At 42.4% G+C, this 23,229-nt stretch overlaps 1 protein-coding gene across 1 annotated transcript in view; it reads right to left on the bottom strand.

The window, feature by feature from the left end:
• Positions 1–23,229, bottom strand: part of Esyt2 (extended synaptotagmin-like protein 2) — a 68,382-nt gene that overhangs the window by 6,248 nt on the left and 38,905 nt on the right. Inside the window, exons 12-19 of the mRNA XM_013033638.1 lie at positions 23,031–23,126; positions 16,674–16,736; positions 12,594–12,668; positions 11,548–11,634; positions 5,704–5,853; positions 3,640–4,016; positions 1,256–1,354; positions 325–456 (exon numbers count right to left, since the gene is read on the bottom strand). Coding sequence (XP_012889092.1) covers positions 325–456; positions 1,256–1,354; positions 3,640–4,016; positions 5,704–5,853; positions 11,548–11,634; positions 12,594–12,668; positions 16,674–16,736; positions 23,031–23,126 — 1,079 coding nt within the window. The remainder of the gene's footprint in view (positions 1–324; positions 457–1,255; positions 1,355–3,639; positions 4,017–5,703; positions 5,854–11,547; positions 11,635–12,593; positions 12,669–16,673; positions 16,737–23,030; positions 23,127–23,229) is intronic.

Below are 23,229 nucleotides of genomic sequence, written 5' to 3' on the forward strand. Positions count from 1 at the left end.
CTCATGGACTTTCCGGCTTGGGCTGGCTTTGAACCATGATCCTCAGATCTCAGCCTCCTTAGTAGCTAGGATTACAGGCGTGAGCCACCGGCACCCAGCCAATAATTTGAATTTTATTTAATCCTTGGTCTTCCTGTGAAGTGTTTATAGTTTGGTCTGTTACATTTAGCCCATCTACTTGAGGTTCACAATATTGAAAATGTGGTAAAGGTTGTCCGTTTAATTTTTCAACAGAGCCTGACTCATATGCTTAGTTACTCAAAAACATTTTTCAGGCCTGTCCTTATCTGCTACACAAGCCTCTTCTTAAAGAATCTGCCATACCTTTGATCAAATATAGGGTTTAATGTCTTCTTTGACACATGTGTTTTCCTCCTTCCCGATCTCCTCTTGTCTGGTAATAAATACATGCGGACATAGGGATCGGAGCCATCCTCAGAGAAGGCAATAAGATTTCTCATAACACAAACCAGAAAAGACTGATTAGAATTCAGAAAATGAGAATACCATCACATTTTCTTCAGTGCTGATTTCATGTTTAAACACCAAGCAGCAGCAAGGAGAGAGAGGCAGAGAAGCCCATTTGCCTGCTGGCATCTCTCCCAAATTCCCTTTCAGCAACTTTGTCAGAGGAGACTTTGGTGTCTACTTCCTGAGCCCAGGTTTGGAGGGATTCTACGTCCCTCTTCTTTGCTGCTAACACTGTCTCTTAGCCTCCTACTGTTTCACCCTGATGGGAACACATGAACCAGACTCTGTCAAGTGAGCCAGCACCCAGAAGTCCCGTGATGCCACTCAGGCCTTCCTGGCATGAGTCTGAGCTGACACACGGGTCCCCTACTGAACCTGCTTGGGCCATTTCCTCCACCTACACAAACCGGGCTGGCACAGGGTCCACTTCCTCTGCACTAGAAAGGAACACTGGTGTGAGCCACGTACTGCCAAGCATTCCTCACTGACTAAGTGAACTGGAACTCCACAGGTGCCAGCAGACCTATCTACATGATGTGGCCTCCACTGTTCCTCTTCTCTGTTATTATCTTAACAGCAAGAACATACAAGATGCTCCAAATTACATATCTAATTAAAGGCTAATTATATTATGCTTCTACATGCCACCAACTTTATTTTCCTGTTTCCAACAGGTTTTCATAGGCTCAACTCCTTATTTGTATCCTTTTCAACTGCTAATAAGACAAGTCAGAATCACATAGAAAGACAAGAATCATGAGCAGCAGGGAAGCTGGGCGCTTACCTGCAGGCATGCACCACCACGATGAGCTTATTCCTTTGGGAACTGTGCCGGATTGTCAACTGGATCTGCCCCAGCGGGGACTGGCCCAAGGTTGTCCCACTGGGAAAACAGAACAGAGGTCACCAGCCTTCCCCTGACTGCCAGAGTGAAATGGTTCATGGCACAGTGTACAGGTCAGCTCCGTTCATTTATATAAAAAGGAATCAAATTTCCACGGGCTTAAAACAACATTTGAAACTAGAGGGTTCAGTAACTTAACAATTCAAAACTGACAGTCTTTCACAGAGTGCCTAAAATGAAAATGGCACAGAGACCTCCCTATTGTGGCCTCAATCCTGGGATCTTCGCTTGGGAGTGCCTGCCTTGCAGCCTCACACCTGCTGGGCAAGCCATCTTCCCCAACTCATAGAACTCATTGCTTTTTTCCAAAATAATGACCTGCAAAGTGCGAAGGCAAAACATGAGTGTGGATCAGAGGACCTCACATGTCTGCACATGTGACTTCACAATCACCAAGAACAAACATCTTTTCACCATTACCCACGCTTCTCTTAGTATTTTCCTATAACTTAGCACAATTCTTAAAACAGGAAAAGCAACCAGGATACAAGGACACATGCACCTCCATGTTCATTGCAGCACTGTTCACAATAGCCAAGATATGGAAACAACCCAAATACCCCACTACAGATGAATGGATCCAAAAATTGTGGTACCTAACGGAACATTATGCAGCCATTAGAAAGGACAAAATATGGCATTCACGGAAATGAATGGAACATTCTGAGTAAGGTAAGCCAAGAGCAAAGGGACAATCAGCACATGGTCTCCCTGATATGTGGATGCTAAAGCCAAAACATAAGGAGATACAACAAAGTAAACAAGACTCGAGAAACAAAGGACCTCCACTCATCTTGTTCTATCATTACTAAATGACTGCATGCTGCTGACCACATATATGGCATATATGTGCACATCTGAGGGAAATTAGAAAGAGGACACAGAAACAGAGGGAAACAGGAAAACATACAACAACCCATCAGCTGCACTGGACATTGATGAAAACAAACTAAGCAACTCAAGGGCAGCGATGGGAGGGAGGGAAGGAGAGGGGAAGAGGGAACAGCTGACACTGAGCAAAAGGAAAAAGATGTACATATCACCTGATATAGAAATAAATAGATACAGTGTCAAAGCTCATAGAATTCACAAACTTTATAGACTGTGATAATGACAATTTGCCTCATGAAGGTTAGAATGTGTTTGTGACTAACTAATCACTATCTCACAATACTGTGAAATTTATGTAATCACTTAATCACAATAAAAAATTTAAAATAGGAAGAGCAGTCTCAGAGGCCAATATACCCTAATCACAGGAATTTTTAGCATCTAATGGATGCATTAACTATATTCTTCCTTACTCTAAGAAGCCATATGCATGGTTATGAATCTCTGCTTAAAATAAGAAACCAACACAAACATCCAGACAAGAGGGACTGAATGGTGGTAATGGGATGCTGCCCACACAAGCAAAGACTCACTCTTCTGCAAAAGGAGCCAAGCCAAACTGCCCATGTACACGTAAGGGTCCACAGGAGACCCTTCCCATCCATTCCTGGCATTCCTGGCCAGAAGCACATGCATGGTGCTAAGCCTCCTACCCTTCCTACTTGCCAAAATTCTTACTTCACCATTCTGCTATACAACTATAAAACAGCAGGTCTTATTTTGAAGATCAAAGATTCAGATTATGAAACAACAGCACAAATCAAAATTAGTCTGGCTAACTAACCTAAGAATCTAGCTCCCTCCTATGGTATGTGGCGGTGTTCAGCGTGAGGATGTGGATTCTGATGGTGTTTATAACCGCCCCCTCAGAGTGAGGTGTGAACTCTGATGATGTTTATGACCGCCACCCTCAGTGTGGGGTGTGAACTCTGATGGTGTAAATGACCGCCACTCTCAGTACAGGAGATGTGAACCTGGTAAAAACCACCTTTCTCAGTATAGGGATGAGAACTGGTAAGTGTTAACAACCATAGCTATGGCAGATGTAAACTGATGGAGTTTACAGTTGCCCTTAGTATGAGAGACATAGACGCTAATGGCAATAACCACTTTAAGTGTATAGAATGTGAACTGTGATGTGTGAAGAACAACTAACTTCGGCATGGAGGACATGAGCTTTGATGATGTTAACAACTCTCTCATGGTATCAATAACCCTTAGTGTGTGGGTATTAACAACCCTTGATGTGGGGACAAAGTCTAAGCCTGATGACAACCTTCCATGTGGCGATCTGAACTCTGATGGTGTCTGACAATGTGGTGTGGGGTGCACACTCTGTGATAAACAATGCCGAAAGCATTAATAATAGTTACTTCTCGAGCTGCCGTAGCCTTTGACGCAGCTCCTGGGTGGCGATGGGCAGGGAGATGTCTGACGCGATGCTGGGTGTGGGCTCCTTGGCAGAGACGTGGCTGGGGGAGGCCAGGAGGCTGGAGGAGCTCCTGCCCAGGTCTCCCTGCCTGGGAGGGGTGGCGTCCGGGGGGTGGGCCTCTTCCTCCACTCTAGGCTCCTCGTGGCTCCCCAGCACTGGTGTGGGTGGAGCCACACTGCTACCACCAGTGCTGCTACCAGAGGCAGATACTTGAGATTTGACAGGCATTTTCCTTCCTTCTTTGGAAACAGAAGGTCGTTTCACTTGAGCTGAATGTTGGTAGTCCGGAGGCCTCTCTTGCTTTTCCAGATGAAGTACCTAGAGGCAATAAACACGGAACCCAGTTACACTAGCAACATCTGAGCACATCTTGACTATATCAAGTTAGATGCATCCATTCCCAAGTATCTTTAAAACTTGGCTCAAAAATTTTTTTAATTAAGTATTATCTTTTCAGTTATTCACTTATCAAAGTCATATTCTGCTACAAATTTAGAAAAAGCAGTTTCAGTAGTCGAAATACCTCTTCTGTCTTTTTCTGGTCTCTTCTATTTGTACACATTCTTCCACAATTTGTGGAACAATGTTCTCATGAGAGAAGCCTACCAAGCCACAGACCCCTGATAAGACAATGAGCCCCTACATATGTAGGAAGTTCAGAGAAAATCTGATCTCATTGTGCAACTCTAAACCACCAAGTGCAGAGCAGCAGCCAACAGGGGCCAGCCACAATGTCCCCCAGCTTTGGGGCACATCCTGGAGCAGCGACAAAAGTAGTGTGTGCGCGCACACACACACACATACATGTGCACACACACACAGACTAGTAACAACCTCTGAACCCTGTGGGCCCTCCATTCTGGGGCTCCAAAGATGGCTTGAGGATTTCCTCACTTTTAAGAAACAAAATGTCAGTAAACATCCACATGCTCATGGCCTCCCTGTATATCGTGCAACTACCAAGAGTCACGTTTTGGAAACAGGGCCACTAGTCCTAAGAACATGGAATTTGTAGCTGGGAACTCTGCCAAAGGTTGCACCAGTGCTCTGAGTCTAATCAGGTACAAAGAATACTGTCATTACGATCTTCAAGAGATCCAGTTCATTTAAACTATTTTTAAAAGTTCATTCTCTGGATAGAGATAACTCAATAGTAGAGCACTTGCCATGCATGAGTAAGACATTGCATTCAATCCCTAGCATTAAAAAAAACAAAACAGTAGGCTTCTTATGTTAATGTTTCATGTGTATATATGTGTGTACATACGCTTGTATGTAATGTTTAAGTGCACATGTTCATGTGTGTGTGTGTGGTTGTTTTATGGCACTAAGGTTTATAATCAGTGCCCTGACTTTGCTAGGCAAGTGCTTTAGTACTTGAGCTATGCCCCCAACTCCTGTATATTTTAGATAGATAAAATTGATTATTTATTGATAGAACTGGTGAGAGAGACCGTGTGTGCATGTGTGTGTACACACACGTGTGCTCTGGTACTGGGGCTTGAACATAGGGCCTCATGCTCTTGCGCAGCTTTTTTGTTGTGGCTGAACTACTGACACTTCAGCCCAGCATCCAGTCCTAGCATTCTGATGGTGATTTGGCGATAAGAGCCTCTCTGATTTTTTGCCTAGGCAGGCTTCCAACTTGGATCCTTAGACCTCAGCCTTCTGAGTAGCTAGGATTAGAGATGTGAGCCACTGAATGCCCAGCAAGTTTCTAGGGATTTAAACCCAAGGCTTGCTGCTTGCCTCTGACGGAGTGACGCTTTCTGAGCCACTGGCCTGCTGATACCTAGAAATGAAGTGCTTGTTAGAAGTCCAAGACTGCTATGGTCTCTGCTCTCCTCAAAAGAACTCCCTGATGGTCCCTACCACCACAGCCACCTGGCTGCTGTATCACCTCCCTACACCTCTCCACCACCAGCCACACTGGCTGGGACCAGGAGCAGCGCGGGTTGCATCTGCCTTCTCTCTTCCCACTAGCATATGAAGGACGGTACAGTACCCTAAGAGCAATCTTCATTTTTAAGGTGCTGTTTGGTCCAGAGTTGCTCAGCTGAAACCGCTGGTTTATTGTCATGTCATCACTGGTGAGCAACTCACTAAGGGGGACCCTCAGGCTCCCCAAGGAGCACTGATGCTGCTCATCCTTGACCTGCAAAACACAGAACAGAAAACATTGAAAGGTCCAAAAACTAGCCTTTGAAAAATACACTTCAAACATTTCACAGCTAATATCCAAAATACACAAGGAACTCAAGAAACTAACTCCCCCCAAATAAATAAACCTATTACTAAAGGGGCAAAGGAACTAGACTGAGACTTCTCAGAAGAAGAATGGCAAACACATGAGGAAATGTTCATCACCCCTGACCATAAAGGAAATGCAATCTGAGATTCCATCTCACCCCAGGTAAGACTAGCCAATATTGTAAATTCAAACAACAATTCAAACATATGTTGGCAGGGAATGTGGGGAATGTTGGCGGGAATATAAACTAGTACAACCATTCTGGAAGGCACTTTGCAGATCCTCAGAAAACTAAACACACCAGTCCTCTATAACCCAGCACTCTTGGCTGTCTACCTAGAACATCACAAGCCAGGATATGGTAAAGACACATGTTCACTGCTGCACTAGCCACAATAGACAAGCTATGGGAACCGCCCAGTTGCCCTACAATAGACGAGTCCATCAAAAAGATGTGGTACAGATACATGATAGAAGTTTACTCATCTACTAGAATAATATTACATCATTGACAGTGAAGTGTATGAACCTAGAGCAAATCATGTTAAATGAAGTAAGCCAGGCTCAGAGACAAATGGTGCATGTGTTCTCTCACATACAGAAGCTGGATCTAATATACAACTGGACATGATAACTTATACAGGGCTCTAAAAATTCACACACAGAAAGTTAGACTAAAGGAGGATAGTCTTAGGGGAGGAATCCAAAGGCAAATTACTCTGATCATATAGAATACTATTTATGGAAACCAATTCCAGGAAATAGAGACGTGGTGGTGGTATTGTTTTTTGCTTTTGCTTTCGGCCAGCAAAGGGGTGATTCGGAGGGAGGAAGGCTGAACAAATGCATGGTATGCAGTTGACACTATGTGAAAACTATGCAACTTGTATGCAGGGATGGGTGCGGGAACGAAGCAAAGAAAGGAGTGACACTGTCCAGAAAGAAATGTACTCATTACCTGACTTAGAAAATGGTAATCCCTCTGTATAAGACCTTACTTACAGTACAATTATATTAAAAAAAAAAACAAAAACAAAGATCGCCAGGCTGGGTGGCTCACTCCTGAAATCCCAGCTACTCAGGAGGTGGAGATCTAAGGATTGCAGTTCAAAGCCCACCTGGGTGGGAAAGTTCATGAGACTCTTATGTCCAATAAACCACTAGAAAACTGGAAGTGGCGCTGTGGCTCAAGTGGTAGAGTGCTCACTTTGAGCTGAGGAGTTAAGGGACAGCACTTAGGCCCAGAGTTCAAAACCCATGACCAACAAAAAAAAAAAAAATTAAAAAAATAAATTATTTTATTATTTTATTGCAGGCACATTTGGCCTGCAAATGCGCCTCTGTGGTAGAGCACTCATCTAGTGTGTGCAGGGTCCTGGGTTCAGACCCAATAACACACACACACACACACACACACACACACTTCAAAAGTACAAGTTATTTTAATATTTTATAAAGGAAAATTATAGATACAGGGTGTTTTTGTTTATGACAGTCCTGTGGCTTGAACTCAGGGCCTAGGTGCTGAGCTTCTTTACTCAAGGAGGACTCTATCATTTGAACCTCAGCTCCACTTCCAGCTTTTTGGTGGTTAATTGGAGATAAGAGTCTCATGAACTTTGGCTTCAAACTGTGATCTGAGCTTCTTGAGTAGCTAGAATTAGAGGGCTACTGGCACCTACCAAGTTTTTTTGTTTTGGGGTTTTTTTTGTCGGTCATGGGCTTGAACTCTGGACCTGAGTACTGTCCCCCAGCTCTTCAGCTCAAGGCTAGTGTTCTACCACTTGAGCTATAGCTCCATTTCGTTTTTTTTTGTGATTTATTGGAGATGAGTTTCACGGACTTTCTTGCTTGGGCTGGGTTTGAACCGTGATCCTCAGATCTCAGCCTCCTGAGTAGCTAGGATTACAGGCATGAGCCACCCGTGCCTGGCTCCTACCAAGTATTTTTATGTATAACAGAGGTCACGAGTATAAAACAACAAACATCAATGAAACAGGGCATGCTGATGAGACTTCAGCCCCTGATGTTCACACCATCTATTAGTGAGGCTCTGAACAAATGTAGCATAAACAGAGAACGATTAAAAAAAACAGGTAGATACAGTTAGAGTATAAGTTCCACAAGCTCTATCTCAGACACAGCAAACAGATAGAAAACAGAGTACAGAGAACACAAAGGTGTCCCCCTTAGCTCCCTTCTGCTAAGATTCACTCCACAGCAGAAACACATGCTCTTCAGGTAGGTGGGGGGCAGGCATCAACAGGGGCCACAGCCAGGCACTGGTGGCTCACGCCTGCAATCTTCACCACACAGGGGGCTTAGATCTAAAGATGATGGTTCAAAACCAGCACTGGATCAGAGAGACAAATGGCGCATGGTCCCCCGATATGTGGATGTTAATTCAAAATGCAGATACGACACAGAAAACAGGACTCAAGAAACAAAGGACCTCTACGTAGTTTGTTCTATCGTTTCTAGATGACTCCATGTTCTTGACCTCATATATGGTGTATACATGTGCACATCTGAGGGACGCTAGGAGGAGGACACAGAATCAGAGGGAAATGGGAAAAAATACACAGAGGGGCTCATCGGCTGCACTGGATATTGATTAAAATGAACTAAGCAACTCAAGGGCAGTGGTGGGAGGGAGGGAATAAGAGGGAAAGTAGGAATAGCTTACACTAAACAAAAGGAAAAAAATGTACGTATCACCTGATTTGGAATAAATAGCTGGAGTGTCAAAGTTTGTAGAGTCCATAAGCTTTATAGACCACAATAATGACAATGACAGTTTGCCTCATGAAGGTTAAAATGTGCTTGCGACTTTAAGTAAATATCACTATTCCAAAATACTGTGAAATTTGTAAAATTTATATAATCACTTAATCTCAATTAAAAAAATATTCAAAAAGAACCCACCAAACTGGGGCCTGGTAGAGCGCTTGCCTTGTATGCATGATGCCCTGGGTTTGACTCTTCAGTACCACATAAGCAGAAAAAGTAGAGCATTAGCCTTGAGCTGAAGAGCAGTGGGACAGCGCCCAGCGTTCAGGCCCATGACAGACAAAAAACAAAACAAAACAAAACAAACTCACACAGAGAGAAGGTATGAACAGAGCCATGAAAAGGAACACAGGCAACAAAACAAACTCACACAGAGAGAAGGTATGAGCAGAGCCGTGAAAAGGAACACAGGCAACAAAACAAACTCACACAGAGAGAAGGTATGAGCAGAGCTGTGAAAAGGAACACAGGCGTTACTCATTTCTGATTCCTAGCAGGTCCTGACACAGTGTCTCCGTTCCTTCCATATGTCTACTGAGACCCTTGAAAAAGCTGAACTGTCACGTTTGTTTCCAATCAACAGAGCTGGTCGACAATCTCTTTAAAAAAACAACAACAAAAAACGGCCCTTACAGGAAAGTCTTTGAGATTCTTACCTCCAACTAACAACTTTTAAAAAGCCAAAGGAAAGCTGTGGCAACAAACCATTCTCAATGTAAAGGGCTCAAGTTATACAAAGCATATACTCTGACCATTATGGAATGTTTAAAACTCCCAACTACTTAAACACTAAGCAACATATGTGTAAATCAGAAATCCTCAAAACAAGGAAGAAATGCAGCCTGGCGCCAGTGGCTCACACCTGTAATCCTAGCTACTCTGGAAAGCCAGCCCAGGCAGGACAGTCCATGTGAGACTCTTCTCTCCAATAAACCATCAGAAAACCAGAAATGGAACTGTGCTCAAGTGGCAGAACACTTGCCCTGGGCTGAAGAGCTGAGAGACAGCGCCCAGGCCCAGAGTTCAAGCTCCACGACAGGAGAGGGAAAAAGAAAGAAAGAAAGAAAGAAAGAAGGAAGGAAGGAAGGAGAGAAAGAGAAAGAGAAAGAAAGAGAGAGAGAGAGAGAGGGAGAGAGGGAGGGAGGGAGGGAGGGAGGGTGGGCAAAGGGAAATGGAGGAAATAATAATCAAAAGGGAAATTATCAAAAGAAATAAAAATGAAACTGTAAGTCAAAAGTTAGACCAAATGCCTGTGTTATAACAGTTCTTCTATCAAGTTTCCTTTTCAGAAATTAGGCAAAGAGAAGCAAATGAAAGCTGAATAACCGTAAAACATGAAATGAGATTGATCATGGCAAAACTACTGAAATTATGAAGAAAAAAAACAATAATGATCATCAATGAAACCACAAGTTATTTCTTTCAGAAAGTAAAATCAATAAACCTCTTGTCAGACTGGGAAGATCATCTCCTATGTACACACACATTTCAATGGGACTGGAAAACATCAAAGGCTAACCTTATAGAAAGGTTTCAACAACACAGATCAAAGCAACCAATTTCTTGAAAGACATTAATGTCACAATCAAACCACAAGTAACAGATAACTTGGATAGCTCTATATCCACTGACAGGATAGAGTTTGCATTTTTTTTGTCGGCCGTGGGGCCTGAACTCTGGGCCTGGGCACTGTCCCTCAGCTCTTCAGCTCAAGGCTAGCACTCTACCACTTGAGCCACAGTGCCACTTCTGGCTTTCTGGTGGTTTATTGGAGATAGGAGTCTCACGGTCTCTCTTGCCTAGGCTGGCTTTGAACCCCGATCCTCAGATCTCAGCCTCCTGAGTAGCTACGATGACAGGTGTGAGCCACCGGCACCTGGCTTGAGTTTGCCTTTAAAAACTTTTTCACAAGGAAAACTGCAGGCTACCAAATATATAAGGCAAAAAAAAAAAAAAAAGATTTAAAAAATCAGTTCTACACAAACTCAGAAAATCAAAGAGGAAGGATACTTCCTAATTCATTCAAGGGGTCAAATACCCAGACACCAAAATAGAAAAGGATGCTATAAGGAAAGAATAGTACAGATGGGTGTCTATTGTAAGACACAAAAATTTCAAAGAGTCAGACTGAACATATGTCCACATGGGGCCTATCCCTGAACAAAAATTTGCTTGTAATGTTTCCAAACATTGATCCTAAAAAGTAAATAAAATCCCTTCAGTTTTAATATTAGAAAATCAACAGTGAATCTTATTTAAAAAAAAAAAACCACTATAATCATTTGACTAAATACAGAAAAGCCTTTGAGTGAAATCTGATATTCACCCATGAAAACAAACGCTCAGCAAACTAGGACAAGCCGAGGGAGCATCTCTGATCAGGCATCTTGGGAGACCAGTCCCGGTAGTTTCACTGCACCAGGTGGGGGTAGGGGTAGGGTGTCTCTGCACCAACTCTTCACCACACAGAGAATAAGGAAGGTGGGCAAGCAAGAGGAGCAATGGAAGCAGAAGTGGCCCTCACAGTGGGTAATACCACTGCCCACACATAAAACCCTAAGACATTTATGCAACAGTCACTAGAATTAACACATGTCAGGCAGGGTAGTACATGACTTTCATCCCAGCCTTGTCTATGTTGCGAGATCAAAAGCAAACTTAAGTTTAGTAGGGTTGTATAACAACATATTACTATATGAAAATCACATGGATATGTGTGTACAAATCAGAACTCATCAAACTGTATTCTTTATGTATAGCTTACTGTACTAATTATTAAACACAAGATTAAAAATGCAAGTAAAATACCTCAACTTCAAGGTCCTGGCGCTTGGGATTGTGAACAAAGAAAGTAAAGTTTTCCTCCCACACAGGTTCATTGGTTTTATACCGAATCTGAAAGAAATAGTCCAACATTAGCGCTGATATATGCTCTGGGAAAGGAATACCAGCACTGTACTTACGAATGTTTACAGGACAGGATAACTTCAATCAAATTCTAAGAGATTACTGAGATGTACTATCATATTAGTGTTAAACTATTCGAACAGATGGATAGACAGTCCAAAGTTTCGGAGTCTTTTTCTGCCTTTTTTTTTTTTTTGGTCGGTCCTGGGGCCTGAACTCTGGGCCTGGGCGCTGTCCCTCAGCAATTCAGCTCAAGGCTAGCGCTCTACCGCTTGAGCCACAGCACCACTTCTGGCTTTTTCTGCTTATGTGGTGCTGAGGAATCAAACACAGGGCCTCATGCATGGGAGGTAAGCACTCTACCACTGAGCCACCTTCCCAGCCCCCCACTTTTTTTTGTTGGTCGTGGGCCTTGAACTCTGGGCCTGGCACTGCTGTCCATGAGCACTTCAGCTCAAGGCTAGCGCTCTACCACTTGAGCCACAGCACCACTTCCAGTTTTCTGTTGGTTAAATGGAGATGACTCTCAGTAAACAGTGACCTGTCACTGAATAATTGCTAAAAGTCAGTGAGAAAGACATATTAAAACAATAGCAATACTTTATTTCAAGCCTTGGACCTAAACTATATGTGGTGGATTTAAGTACTTTTGGTTATCTTAAAGCTATTTGTAGGCTGATCAAAGGAAACTTGGGCATTTTTCCCATATATCCATGAAATCATTCATATGGTACTTTTAAAGTTATTTTAAAAAATAGAAATACATTCATTTACAAAGTAGGTAGTTGGTTATCTATTAAATGATGGCTTTAAAGGGGGAAAAAAAGAGAACACAACGGTCCTGGCGGCCACACGCCATATACCTGGAACAGCGCTGGATGGTGACAGTGTTAATTGTGATCGTATTAAGGTAGTGTCAGAAAATCAGCCACATGTTAGTGCCTTACCTTACTTTCCTGAGCCTTGTGACCAACTGACATGTGGACAAGAGGATTTGGGTTGCTGTTTATTTTCTTCCCTGACTACCCCAAAACAAAAGCAAAATAGATAAAATTATTAGACACATTTCTAAATGAGTTCTACTAAAAATGAAACTATTGGCCAAAATTATGAGTTGTATCTATTTATCTCTGATATTTCAGATACAAAGGATACTTGAGAACAATTTAGCTGGAAAACAATTTCAAGGCACACCCTAGCCCGTACCTGTTTATACCATAAAATAAATTAAGAAAACTTTCATTCACACTTTTTAGGGGTCTCAGCTCTGCTGTTCAGGCTGGTCTCGAATCCCAGGCTTGCCTGATCCTCCTGCCTCTTGAGTAGCTACGACTACAGACACACACATACCACTGTCTGGCTACACACTATCCTTAAATGATAAAGTTAAAAGTTAAGCAGTGTATTGGGGAAAACTCAATCTTTTAACTTTTTTTTTTGGGGGGGGGGTCGGTCATAGGCCTTGAACTCAGAGCCTGGGTGCTGCACCTAAGCTCCTTTTGCTCAAATTTAGCTTTCTACCACTTTAAGCCATAGCTCTACTTCCAGTTTTCTGGTGGCTAGTTGGAGATAAGAGTTTCAGGGACTTTTCTGCCTGGTCTGACTTTGAACTGGGGTTCTCAGATTTCAGCCTCCTGAGTAGCTAGAATGAGAGGTCTGAGCTATCAGAACCTGGCTCTTTTAACATTTAATGTTAATTATAACTCTTAAGAACCATGAGAAGACAAATGTAAAAGAATGGTAATTCAAAATTCTCCAGTTGGAATAACAAAACACTAAGTTTTCAGATACAAGCCTTGCATTTTTAATATAACATCCTCTGCACAAGAACACATAGCTATCAGACTTCAAATCTTGATTATTAGGTGCTACCTAATTTTGACTACAAGAATGTCAGTTTAGAATTGCATGAAATTAAGAAAACATATTATAAAAAATTCAGAAATAAAAAAATAGCAAGCAGCATCATCACAGACAGCTGATAGAAGAAAACATAGCAAAATACAACAGATATGTGACATGAGGTTTATTTATAACTTAGCCCCATAAGAAGGTGTAGTTAAATATCTGTTAGTGAAAATTAATTAGAGGGTCACAAAAATGTTTTTAGTTACAAAATTTTAGAGTCAATCCTCAACACTGCAGCAATGACAGAAATAGGTGTGAAAATCACATTATTATTGGGAAAATATTACTATCGCAAACCTACTGTGACAATCTATTTTCTGGTTCATCTTTTTTGATGTGAATGAATTCTGCAAAATGAAATAAATGCTGTTAAAGAAATATCCAATGCTTCAGACAACTGTGGCAGAGAGCACTGACTTCTCCCTAATTCACTTGTTTCTGTCTTCATTTAATATTAGGATCCTCAAGTCTGTGCTGACCACAGTCCTCTGTGAATAAAATTCTATGCACACACGTCCCTTGTAGGTAGATGGGGCCAGACTTAACAGGGATATCCCTTCCCCGATCTCATCCATGAGGCCATCAACATGTCATGCGTCAACCAGTGCTATCCTGGCTCTTTGACACAGACAACAAGTTTGTCTCCTAACTAGTACAAGTACTTCATCTCTGAAGAGCAGTCTATGATCCCCGGGATTCACTGTGTCTTGTGTGTATGTGTGTGTAGGCTGGGGCTGGAACGGAGGCCCTCATGCTCTCAATGGGCTTTTTGGCTCAAGTTGGGTTCTTTACCATTTGAGCCAAATCCACACTTTCAGCTTTTTACTGGTGAATTGGAGATAAGAATCTCACAGAATATCCTGACTGTGAAGGCAGCTTCAAACTGTGATCCAATCCTCAGATCTCAGTTTCCTGAGTAGCTAGGATTATAGGTATAAGTCACCAGCACCCAGAATAGATTTAGTGTATTTTACAATTGAAAGACACACTTATTCCCTACTTTGTAACATCTCTGAAAACAGATGGGAACTTATCATTGATAATACCACATACTTGCTTTTTGAGTAGTTTGCAGTAGTGAAACAAGTGTAGCCATCTTAACCAATTCATCATGCTTACATTTTGCTTTTATATATGTGCGTGAGGAATGTACTTAGTGTGTGTGTGTATATATCTCCTAAATGTAAAATAAATACTGTCAAAATTTAGCTGACATTTTATAATCTTTCTTAGTGGTACATAAAATAATGTTCTTCAATATGGATGACATTTTAGATTATATGAAATAAGATTAAATTATTCATTAAGTTTCCTATAATAACACAGTATCCAAAATGCACAAACACAAGGCAAAGATATAAAGTATAATGAAAATGTTTGTTTTCTGTTGTTGGTTGTTGTTTTTGCTTGTTAGTAGTGGGGCCTGAACTCTGGGCCTGGGCGCTGTCCCTCAGCTCTTCAGCTCAAGACTAGCGCTCTACCACTTAGCCACAGCACCACTTGTGGCTTTTTCTGCTTATGTGGTAGAGGAATTGAACCCAGGGCCTCATGCATGCAAGGCAAGCACTCTACCACTGAGTCACTGTCCCAGCCCAAAAATGTAAGTTTTTAAGTCACACTATCTTGAAATTAAATCTCAGGTTTTTATCTCTCGCCTAGTGAAACCTAATTGTTTCATCAATCTCTCTTTTTTTTTTCTTGTTGGTCGTGGGGCTTGAACTCTGGACCTGGGCGCTGTCCCTGTGCTCTTCAGCTCAAGGCAAGTGCTCTATGGCCTGAGCCACAGTGCCACTTCTGGTTTTCTAGTGGTTTATTGGAGATCAGTCTCACGGTCTCTCCTGCCCGGGCTGGCTTTGAACTGCAATCCTCAGATCTCAGCCTCCTGAGTAGCTAGGATTATAGGCATGAGCCACCGGCACCCGATTGTTTCACCAATGTCATCCTTAGTTCCTACATCTGCAAACCGGACATGATGTCATTTCTAGAACTTGATATTAAGATTAAATGAACTAATGTGACACCATGATCTTAGTGCACCTGCTTTCCTACACAATGCACATCTGTATGCTTTTTGAGAGGGTTATGGGGTTTGAACTTAGGACCATGTGCATGCCAGGCAAGTTCTGTATCATTGAGCCAGGCATCTGGCCCTTAGTATGCCTTACTTTAATTTAGTAATCCAATGGAGAATACTTTCATCTTGATTAAACAAGTGGTTAAACATCCCTATGGGTCGAAGTGCTGAGCAGCCTGACACCTGCAGAGCAATAACTTTCCAACAGCAAGGGGCAGGGATCCGGGAGGGCTGTCCTGTCCCTCCAGGGCCAAGGCGGTGCAGGCATTTCACTGCGTGCTGACCTGCACTCACAGGATGCCACCCCTGACCCACACACCACCACTCAGAATCAGGTACAAGCACTGAAAAGCCTTCTTTCCCCAGCATCCTTTATCTTTGAAATTTAACTTTTCTCCGTGAAACTGGCTAAACATTTCCTGGTTCTTTGGGAATTTTCTTAAAACAATCATATTTAACACCCTTCCTTATTTAGGCTTAAACCTGGGGAGAAAAAGCATTGAAGTGATTGAACTTTTAACAAACAAGTTACAGAATAAAGGGCAGTGTCAAGTTTTAGGGGGTGGAGCTTAGTTTTCAATATACCTCATTTGAAAATTTAAAGCTTCTGGAAAGATCTGCTACCCAAACCCACAGCACCAAAGACATGAGGTTGTTGACTCAGAGAGGCCCCTACTCAACATATTGGAAGAGGTGATTTAATCGATGTTGCAGGCACAGTTGGCAAGGTGGGTCTTTAAATCATATTGCAAAAGTTGGACAAGACTATAACTAGAACTAGATCTCCATTTTCACAAATCCAAATCCAAACAAAATATGGATGTTTCAATTGCTTTAGAGACACAAAGAAATCTAATTTATCATATTTTTGTACATTATTAATTTCTTCTTTCCCATTCTTGGATAACAAAAGCTGGATCTCTTTTTAACGGACAATTACATTAAGGTGGGAGGAAATCTGCCCACATACTTACGAGAGCCCAAGTATCATCTCTTTCAATATGTCTTGATTAACACCATGACCTCAAGAGAACACTTCGTTTACCTTTAAAGCTCTCTGAACTGCAGACTTCTTCAAGACACCGGGGTTAAAGTCTAATGGGTTACTCTTTCAGATCAGAAGAAAACGAATACACCAAGGGTTAATAAAACATGCAATGAGGAGTTTATGTAAGGTTAATGACATGGAAATTATGAAAATAAACAAAATTTAAACCAAATTAAGTAGCACACACAACTATTAAATTCTTCTTTATGTTCAGAATTTTACCTTAGAGTGACCTTAATCCAGAAATATCAAAACACATTTATCTTCAGCAGTCCTTTATTCTCAACCCTGGCCTTAGTGAGCTGGGAATGCCGGAGTGAAGCCTGGGGAAAGGTTCTGCCAAGTGAGCCTCTACCGTATCCCTGCCATTCGGGTGTCATCTGAGGCGTGCTGGGTGCTGCCTCAGCCAGGCCTTCTTGCTAAAGCAGGGCCACTCTGTGCGAACCCACCGTAGAGGCTGAAAAGGTCATTTCTCTTGGGTTCAAATTATATCCTACTACTTGGGTTTGGTGTCCTTTTACTGAGTTGTTTTCTTTTTTTTTTTTTGGTCCGGTCGTGGGGCTTGAACTCTGGGCCTGGGCGCTGTCCCTCAGCTCTTCAGCTCAAGGCGAGCGCTCTACCACTTGAGCCACAGCGCCACTTCTGGCCTTTTCTGCTTACGTGGTGCTGAGGAATTGAACCCAGGGCTTCATGCACGCAAGGCAAGCGCTCTACCACTGAGCCACCTTCCCAGCCCCACTGAGTTGTTTTCAACCTGTTACTTTCATAAGGGTAAGACTGAATTCTTTTGCAAGTTACTTCCTGGACTAATGTTTTGAGGTTAAAGGCTTTTATCAGTGTAGCTGTAATTAACTTCAGACGGCAAACTGAACTTGATGTGTACCTTTGTGTCAAGCAGCAGATGTGGTCATGGAGGAAGATAGCTTCCCGGTCTTCTGTGACTGGTGCTGAGTGTGTGGGAAGGTGGAACACCTGGGAAGCCAGGAGTCCATGATACTCAGTTCGAGACATCTGTTCAGTCTGCAGGGCTCTCCAAAGACATAAAACCACTTCTTCCATCTCTGGCTGGTGCCTGGAGAAGGCACTCGCCATCAGCTTGCACACTATGGGTCATAGGAGGCTGCCTTCAAGAGTGAGGCCTTTCCTGACGCTCATGCTAGGCAGAGATGGCTGGGCCAAATGTGCCTGCTAGTGTACCATGCACCAGTCATGGGGACAAAAGCAGCTGTGGTGTGAAACTGGCGTGTAAGAGGAACTGTGTGCGATCACAGCAAGCTGCACGGCCTGGAGGCCAGACAGACTAGTGACTGAGATGCGTTGGACTAGTATCTAGGATTGAGAGGCAGAAGGCAGGATCCATGTACTTCTAGACCCTGACCACCTACGGAGGTGGCAGTAGCACCTACACTTTTTTGCTTAAGCAAGAGCCAAAATAACAGAGGCATACTTGTCCTTACGGGTGAATACAAGAGTTGCTATTATAGAGTTGTCAGGTGTTTTTGTTGTTTTTTAAGACAAGGTCTTGCTATATTGTTCAGGCTAGCAACATTTTACATAGACCAGATCCTCTTACCTCAGCCTCCTTAGGGCTAAAATTATAGACAGGTACCACTAAAGTGGGCAAAAACCTCATGGTTACACTTAAAGCAGGCACTATGTAAATGCCCCTCACTTCAGATGAACTCCACGTACAGAACTGTGCATCTATAAACTTAATCAAGTGATGTGGCTGCAGTTCTCTAGTCTCAGTCACTTATGACTTCTGTGTTGTCTTTACAGACTAAATTAGATACATACATAGATTCCTCACAGCCTGATTGCTTAGATATTGGAAAGTACTTGTAAACACAGTATTATAAGCCTGAGATTCTAAAGCTGTCCTGGCCATCATAGTCAGAATACCCTCAGTGTGCAGGCCTAAAGTTGGAGAACAGGGTTTGGTCAGGAAGGCGGGGCAGGGCAGAGTTTGGAAGGAGAAGGGTCAAGTCCTGGGAGTCTATAATAAAAGGGGCCATTTATAACCCAGTAAGGTCCTACTGCATCATTTTTAGGTTGGCAATATGTCCCTGGAATGGCAATTAAAGCTGTCTGAAGCAAGTGGAAAGTAAAATAGCCACGAGTGACAGCCATCTAAAAGCTTTACTTGTACAATGATACCTCAGTCTGATGTCAAAGACTGAGAAAGCTGATCTGATTTCTTATAGGAAACCAGTGGGTAAAAAGGAAGTGTCCACATTTATTCTATGAGCATTTACGTGTCTCATGCATCCTAGTTGTAAAGTACAATGTGCTCTGACAATGCACAAAGAAAATAATTTTGAGAACCAAGAAATGTAATAGGCTAAATACTACAAAGCAATTTACAAATCTGACAGGGAAGTAGTTACAGATTAGGAAAAAGCAACTTAGAAAAGTTAAAAGAGACACTAAGATTGACAGAGTGCAAATGGCACAGTGATCCTGTCATTTACACTGTTTATGATGTTTTCCACCAAGAAATACTAGAAGCAGAAGTGATATATTTTTTTTTTTGGTCAGTCGTGGGGCTTGAACTCTGGGCCTGGGCACTGTCCCTCAGCTCTTCAGCTCAAGGCTAGCGCTCTACCACTTGAGCTACAGTGCCACTTCAGGTTTTCTGGTGGTTTATTGAAGAAAAAGTTTCACGGACTTTCCTGCCCAGGTTGGCTTTGAACCGCAATTCTCAGATCTCAGCCTCTAGAGTAGCTAGGATTACAGGCATGAGCCACTGGCGCCGGCCAGAACTGATTTTTTAAAACATTATATATACATCATTGCTAATCTCCTCTTGACTTCTGTTTTTTGAGATAGGATTTTAATATGTATATAACCCAGGCTGGCCTCAAGCATAAGAGCTTCCTGACTCAGCCACTGGGGTACTGGAATTACAGGAGTGTTCTCCCACACTGACTTCCTTCTGACTTTTAAAAAGGCCTTACAAAGGTAAGTGGACAAGGCCAGGAAGGTGCCAAGGGACTTGCTTACCTGCTGGAGTCAAGGTTTTCCTCATCTAGAAAATGAGACAAATACTTCTTTAAATATGGTCCTCCTCAGCCCCTGATCTTAAAATGATAATAAACTGAGGGTGGATGTGGAAAGCCTTTGGAAACAAAGGAATGCTCTACAAAAATGCCAAGTCCTTTCATTACTGGGCCAAAAGTACTAGCAGACTTGAGGAATCTCACTGATTATTATTATGGCTTTCTAGACTAATAAGTGAGTTATCAGTAGTATTCAATGACCATAGAGTGAGACTAGATATCAACCAGGGTATTAGTAGGAGTAAAGGCCCCACACACAGCACAGGAAGCAGATATAATGAGAGCAAAACAAAATGCTCAACTATCCACTCTAGGAAACTAATTCTTCCTTCTTAGAAAGAAGCTGAACCCAATGCAGCTTTTTTTCTGCTCTGAGGGTTCTGGCCAGGCCACTGGTAGAAGGCAGGCTCTCGCTGGCTGGGTGAGCCTGGCCACACATGACCCTGTCTAGTGACCAAGAGAGACATATAAGGTACAGACAGGAGGGAGCCAGTTTCTAACACTGTTATACTTGGTCAGAAGGAAAAAGGAGATTTAGGAAAGTCTTGTAAAAGAAATATTCACATCTCAGATGGACATGAACTATAGATGATAAATTTTAGCATTATGGCTTTACTTCTTCCTCAAAGGACTTTTTAAAATTGTTTTGTTTTTTGTTTTTTTGCTTTTCTAGTTCTTATGGGTCAGTAGCAGTTGAAGGATCTTAGGTTAGCTCATCTCATGTCTGATGCACTACCCAAGAGTGTGACATTCTACAAAAACAGCACCAAGTGAAGACACAGTAACTGAAATCATGCAAGGAACGGAAAACGGCATGCACATCATTCCAAGGAACAGACTGCACAAAAGTTCCAGGCCACACTTGGGCAGTCTCCACTGAACAAAAGAAGAAGGAGCTGGAGGACTCACAAATAGTGCTCTATAGACTGAGGTAGTATTCTCACAAAACACTAGTCCCGACGCTCGCCTTTCTTTTAAGTAGCCACACCCAAAGTTTCCCTCGTAGATACTCTTAGGAAAGTGGAGATGGGAAGAGAAAGCAAAGAATGGTGGATTGTGGTCAGTGTGTACACACCAGAAGCACAGAAGCACAAACAAACAGGAGTGCTGAGATAGAGTCTCGAGGAGGACCCACACACCGAGGGCCTGGCCAGCCGAGGCTCTGGCTACTCCAGATACCTTGCGGAGCAGTGGCTGTGTGGGGATGCTGTGCCTCCAACAGCCACGGCACTGCCACATCCAGAGTGCTCCCCTGACAGAAGGGCAGCGCACTCACTGCCTCTTTGCTTATGTGACAGTATTAGAATTTCACTTTGATAGTACAAAGCACACAGTTCTGCAGAGAGGCCAAATCCTTTCTTGCCAGTTCACGAACTCTAGTATTTCTCTTTTGTTTTTGTGTTGGTTGTGGGGCTTGAACTCAGGACCTCGGCACTGTCCCTGAGCTTTTTTCTTTTTGGCCAAAGTCCAGTGCTCTACCACTCTGAGCCATAGTTCCACTTTTGTTTTTTTGATGGTTATCTGGAGATAAGAGTCTCATGGATTTTACTGCCTGGGCTGGCTTTAAACTACGATCCTCAGATCTCAGCCTCCTAAGTAGCTAGGATTATAAGTGTGAGCCACCAGAGCCTGGCCACCTCTGTTATTTCTATGAATATACAGGAAATTTACTTTTATCAGACATTATAAACAACAGTGTATAGTAAACACTATCATGATCAAAAGCAGAAAGTTCTACTGGTAAGAAATTCTATAAAAAGGCTAAATAATAATAAAGTACCTTATGCAAATTGAAATTCTAACAGATATGGTCACAGATTAATTTTGTTTGAGGTATGATCTCACTAGAAGCCTAGGCTGGTTTCAAACTCATGCTCCTTCTGCCTCAGCCTTGCAAGTGCTGGGATTACAAGCATGTACCACCATGCTCAACAGGTCACAGACTTTACCTAAACGGACTGATCAAACATTCAGAAAAGTTAAGAATTCAAGAAATTAAAATCCTCATTGAAAGAAAGAGTACAATTACAGGCAGTTATAACAACAATTACATCTTCCCAGTGTAGAAAATAAATGTTCAATCGTATTTTTATTAACTTGAAATAAAATATATTGATTCAAAAAGTACATTTACTTTTTTTGAAAAGTCTAAGTAAATGTACAATGTTAAAAACTTGAAAGATGCTAAATAAAAACCATTCCATCAACCACAAAGAAACACAGTTTTCCCACAGCGAGGTTGGATTATACTGGAAAGGTCCAAAACAGAGGGTTGAAAAAGCCAAGTGTTTCTGTGACGAGATTTACCAAGTAAAAATGATTATGCAGTGAAAGCTGTTGGAAGTGGAGCCTCTGTGCCTGGCAGCCGTAGTCTTCCTTTCAACAAAACCAGCCATTGGCACAAGGAAATAAAAAATGACTACCCAGTAGACAAAGACAGGATGATCAGAAAAATTAACAAACAACATCACATTTATAATAATAACATACCCTAAATACTGGGTTTAAAGCATGACAGTGGAGAATCACCCTATGCCTAAAATGATTGGATTGGTAGGATTTCCCTTTTCCAAAGTTAGCTGTTATTTTTTTTCTTTTTTTGGGTCCGGTCGTGGGGCCTGAACTCTGGGCCTGGGCGCTGTCCCTCAGCTCTTCAGCTCAAGGCTAGCGCTCTACCACTTGAGCCACAGCGCCACTTCCGGCTTTTTTCTTTTTCTTTTTTTTTGCTTATGTGGTGCTGAGGAATCGAACCCAGGGCCTCAGGCATGCAAGGCAAGCGCTCTACCACTGAGCCACTTTCCCAGCCCAACTGTTATTTTTAAGACTGTGTTTTTCTAAGAACAAAACAATGCTGATGTAAACAAACAAAAGTATCTTTTGGGCAGTGAAACATCGCTTGTGTGTCCTCTCTGTTCTGCTGAACCACCCTGGCTACCTGAAGGTCAGCATGTCTGGCCAGCAGCGCCAACCTGCACCTGGCACCCTGGTGGCTGCCTGGCCTCAGCAGCTCTGGGTACTGCACCCCGTTTTTGAAGTTTGTGCTCAGAGCAGTTTTATTTCATTCCTGTTCCAAACAGAGACTATTCCCATTTTAGCCAACAAAGTTCTAATAAAAATAATGGTGAACCTGCAAAATGCTAACTCACACTTCTCTGTTGCTACTCTTCTGCACTGAACTGAACACATAGCCAGACAAAACCACATGGTACATCATGACTGAACAAAGTAGAGATTTCCAAGCAAGATCTGCTACCAGGAGTAAAGCACCCAAATGAGTTTTCATTGCATAACCTACCGGAAGGTTCCTTGCTGAATCCAAATACAAAATCAGCAGTGCAGAAGAAAGACCATCATTGGCTTGGTTTTTGTCAGCTCTGATATCTGCCAGCACCTAGAAGGAAGGAAGTATCTCAGCAGGTTCATGCTCACCAAGGACAGGTTGTTCCCAGTTGACTGTACTGTGTCATTTATGATCAAGAAAAAAAGCTGAGAAA

The sequence above is a fragment of the Dipodomys ordii genome, unplaced genomic scaffold (assembly GCF_000151885.1).
Source record: "Dipodomys ordii isolate 6190 unplaced genomic scaffold, Dord_2.0 Scaffold173, whole genome shotgun sequence".
NCBI classification, from domain to species: domain Eukaryota; kingdom Metazoa; phylum Chordata; class Mammalia; order Rodentia; family Heteromyidae; genus Dipodomys; species Dipodomys ordii.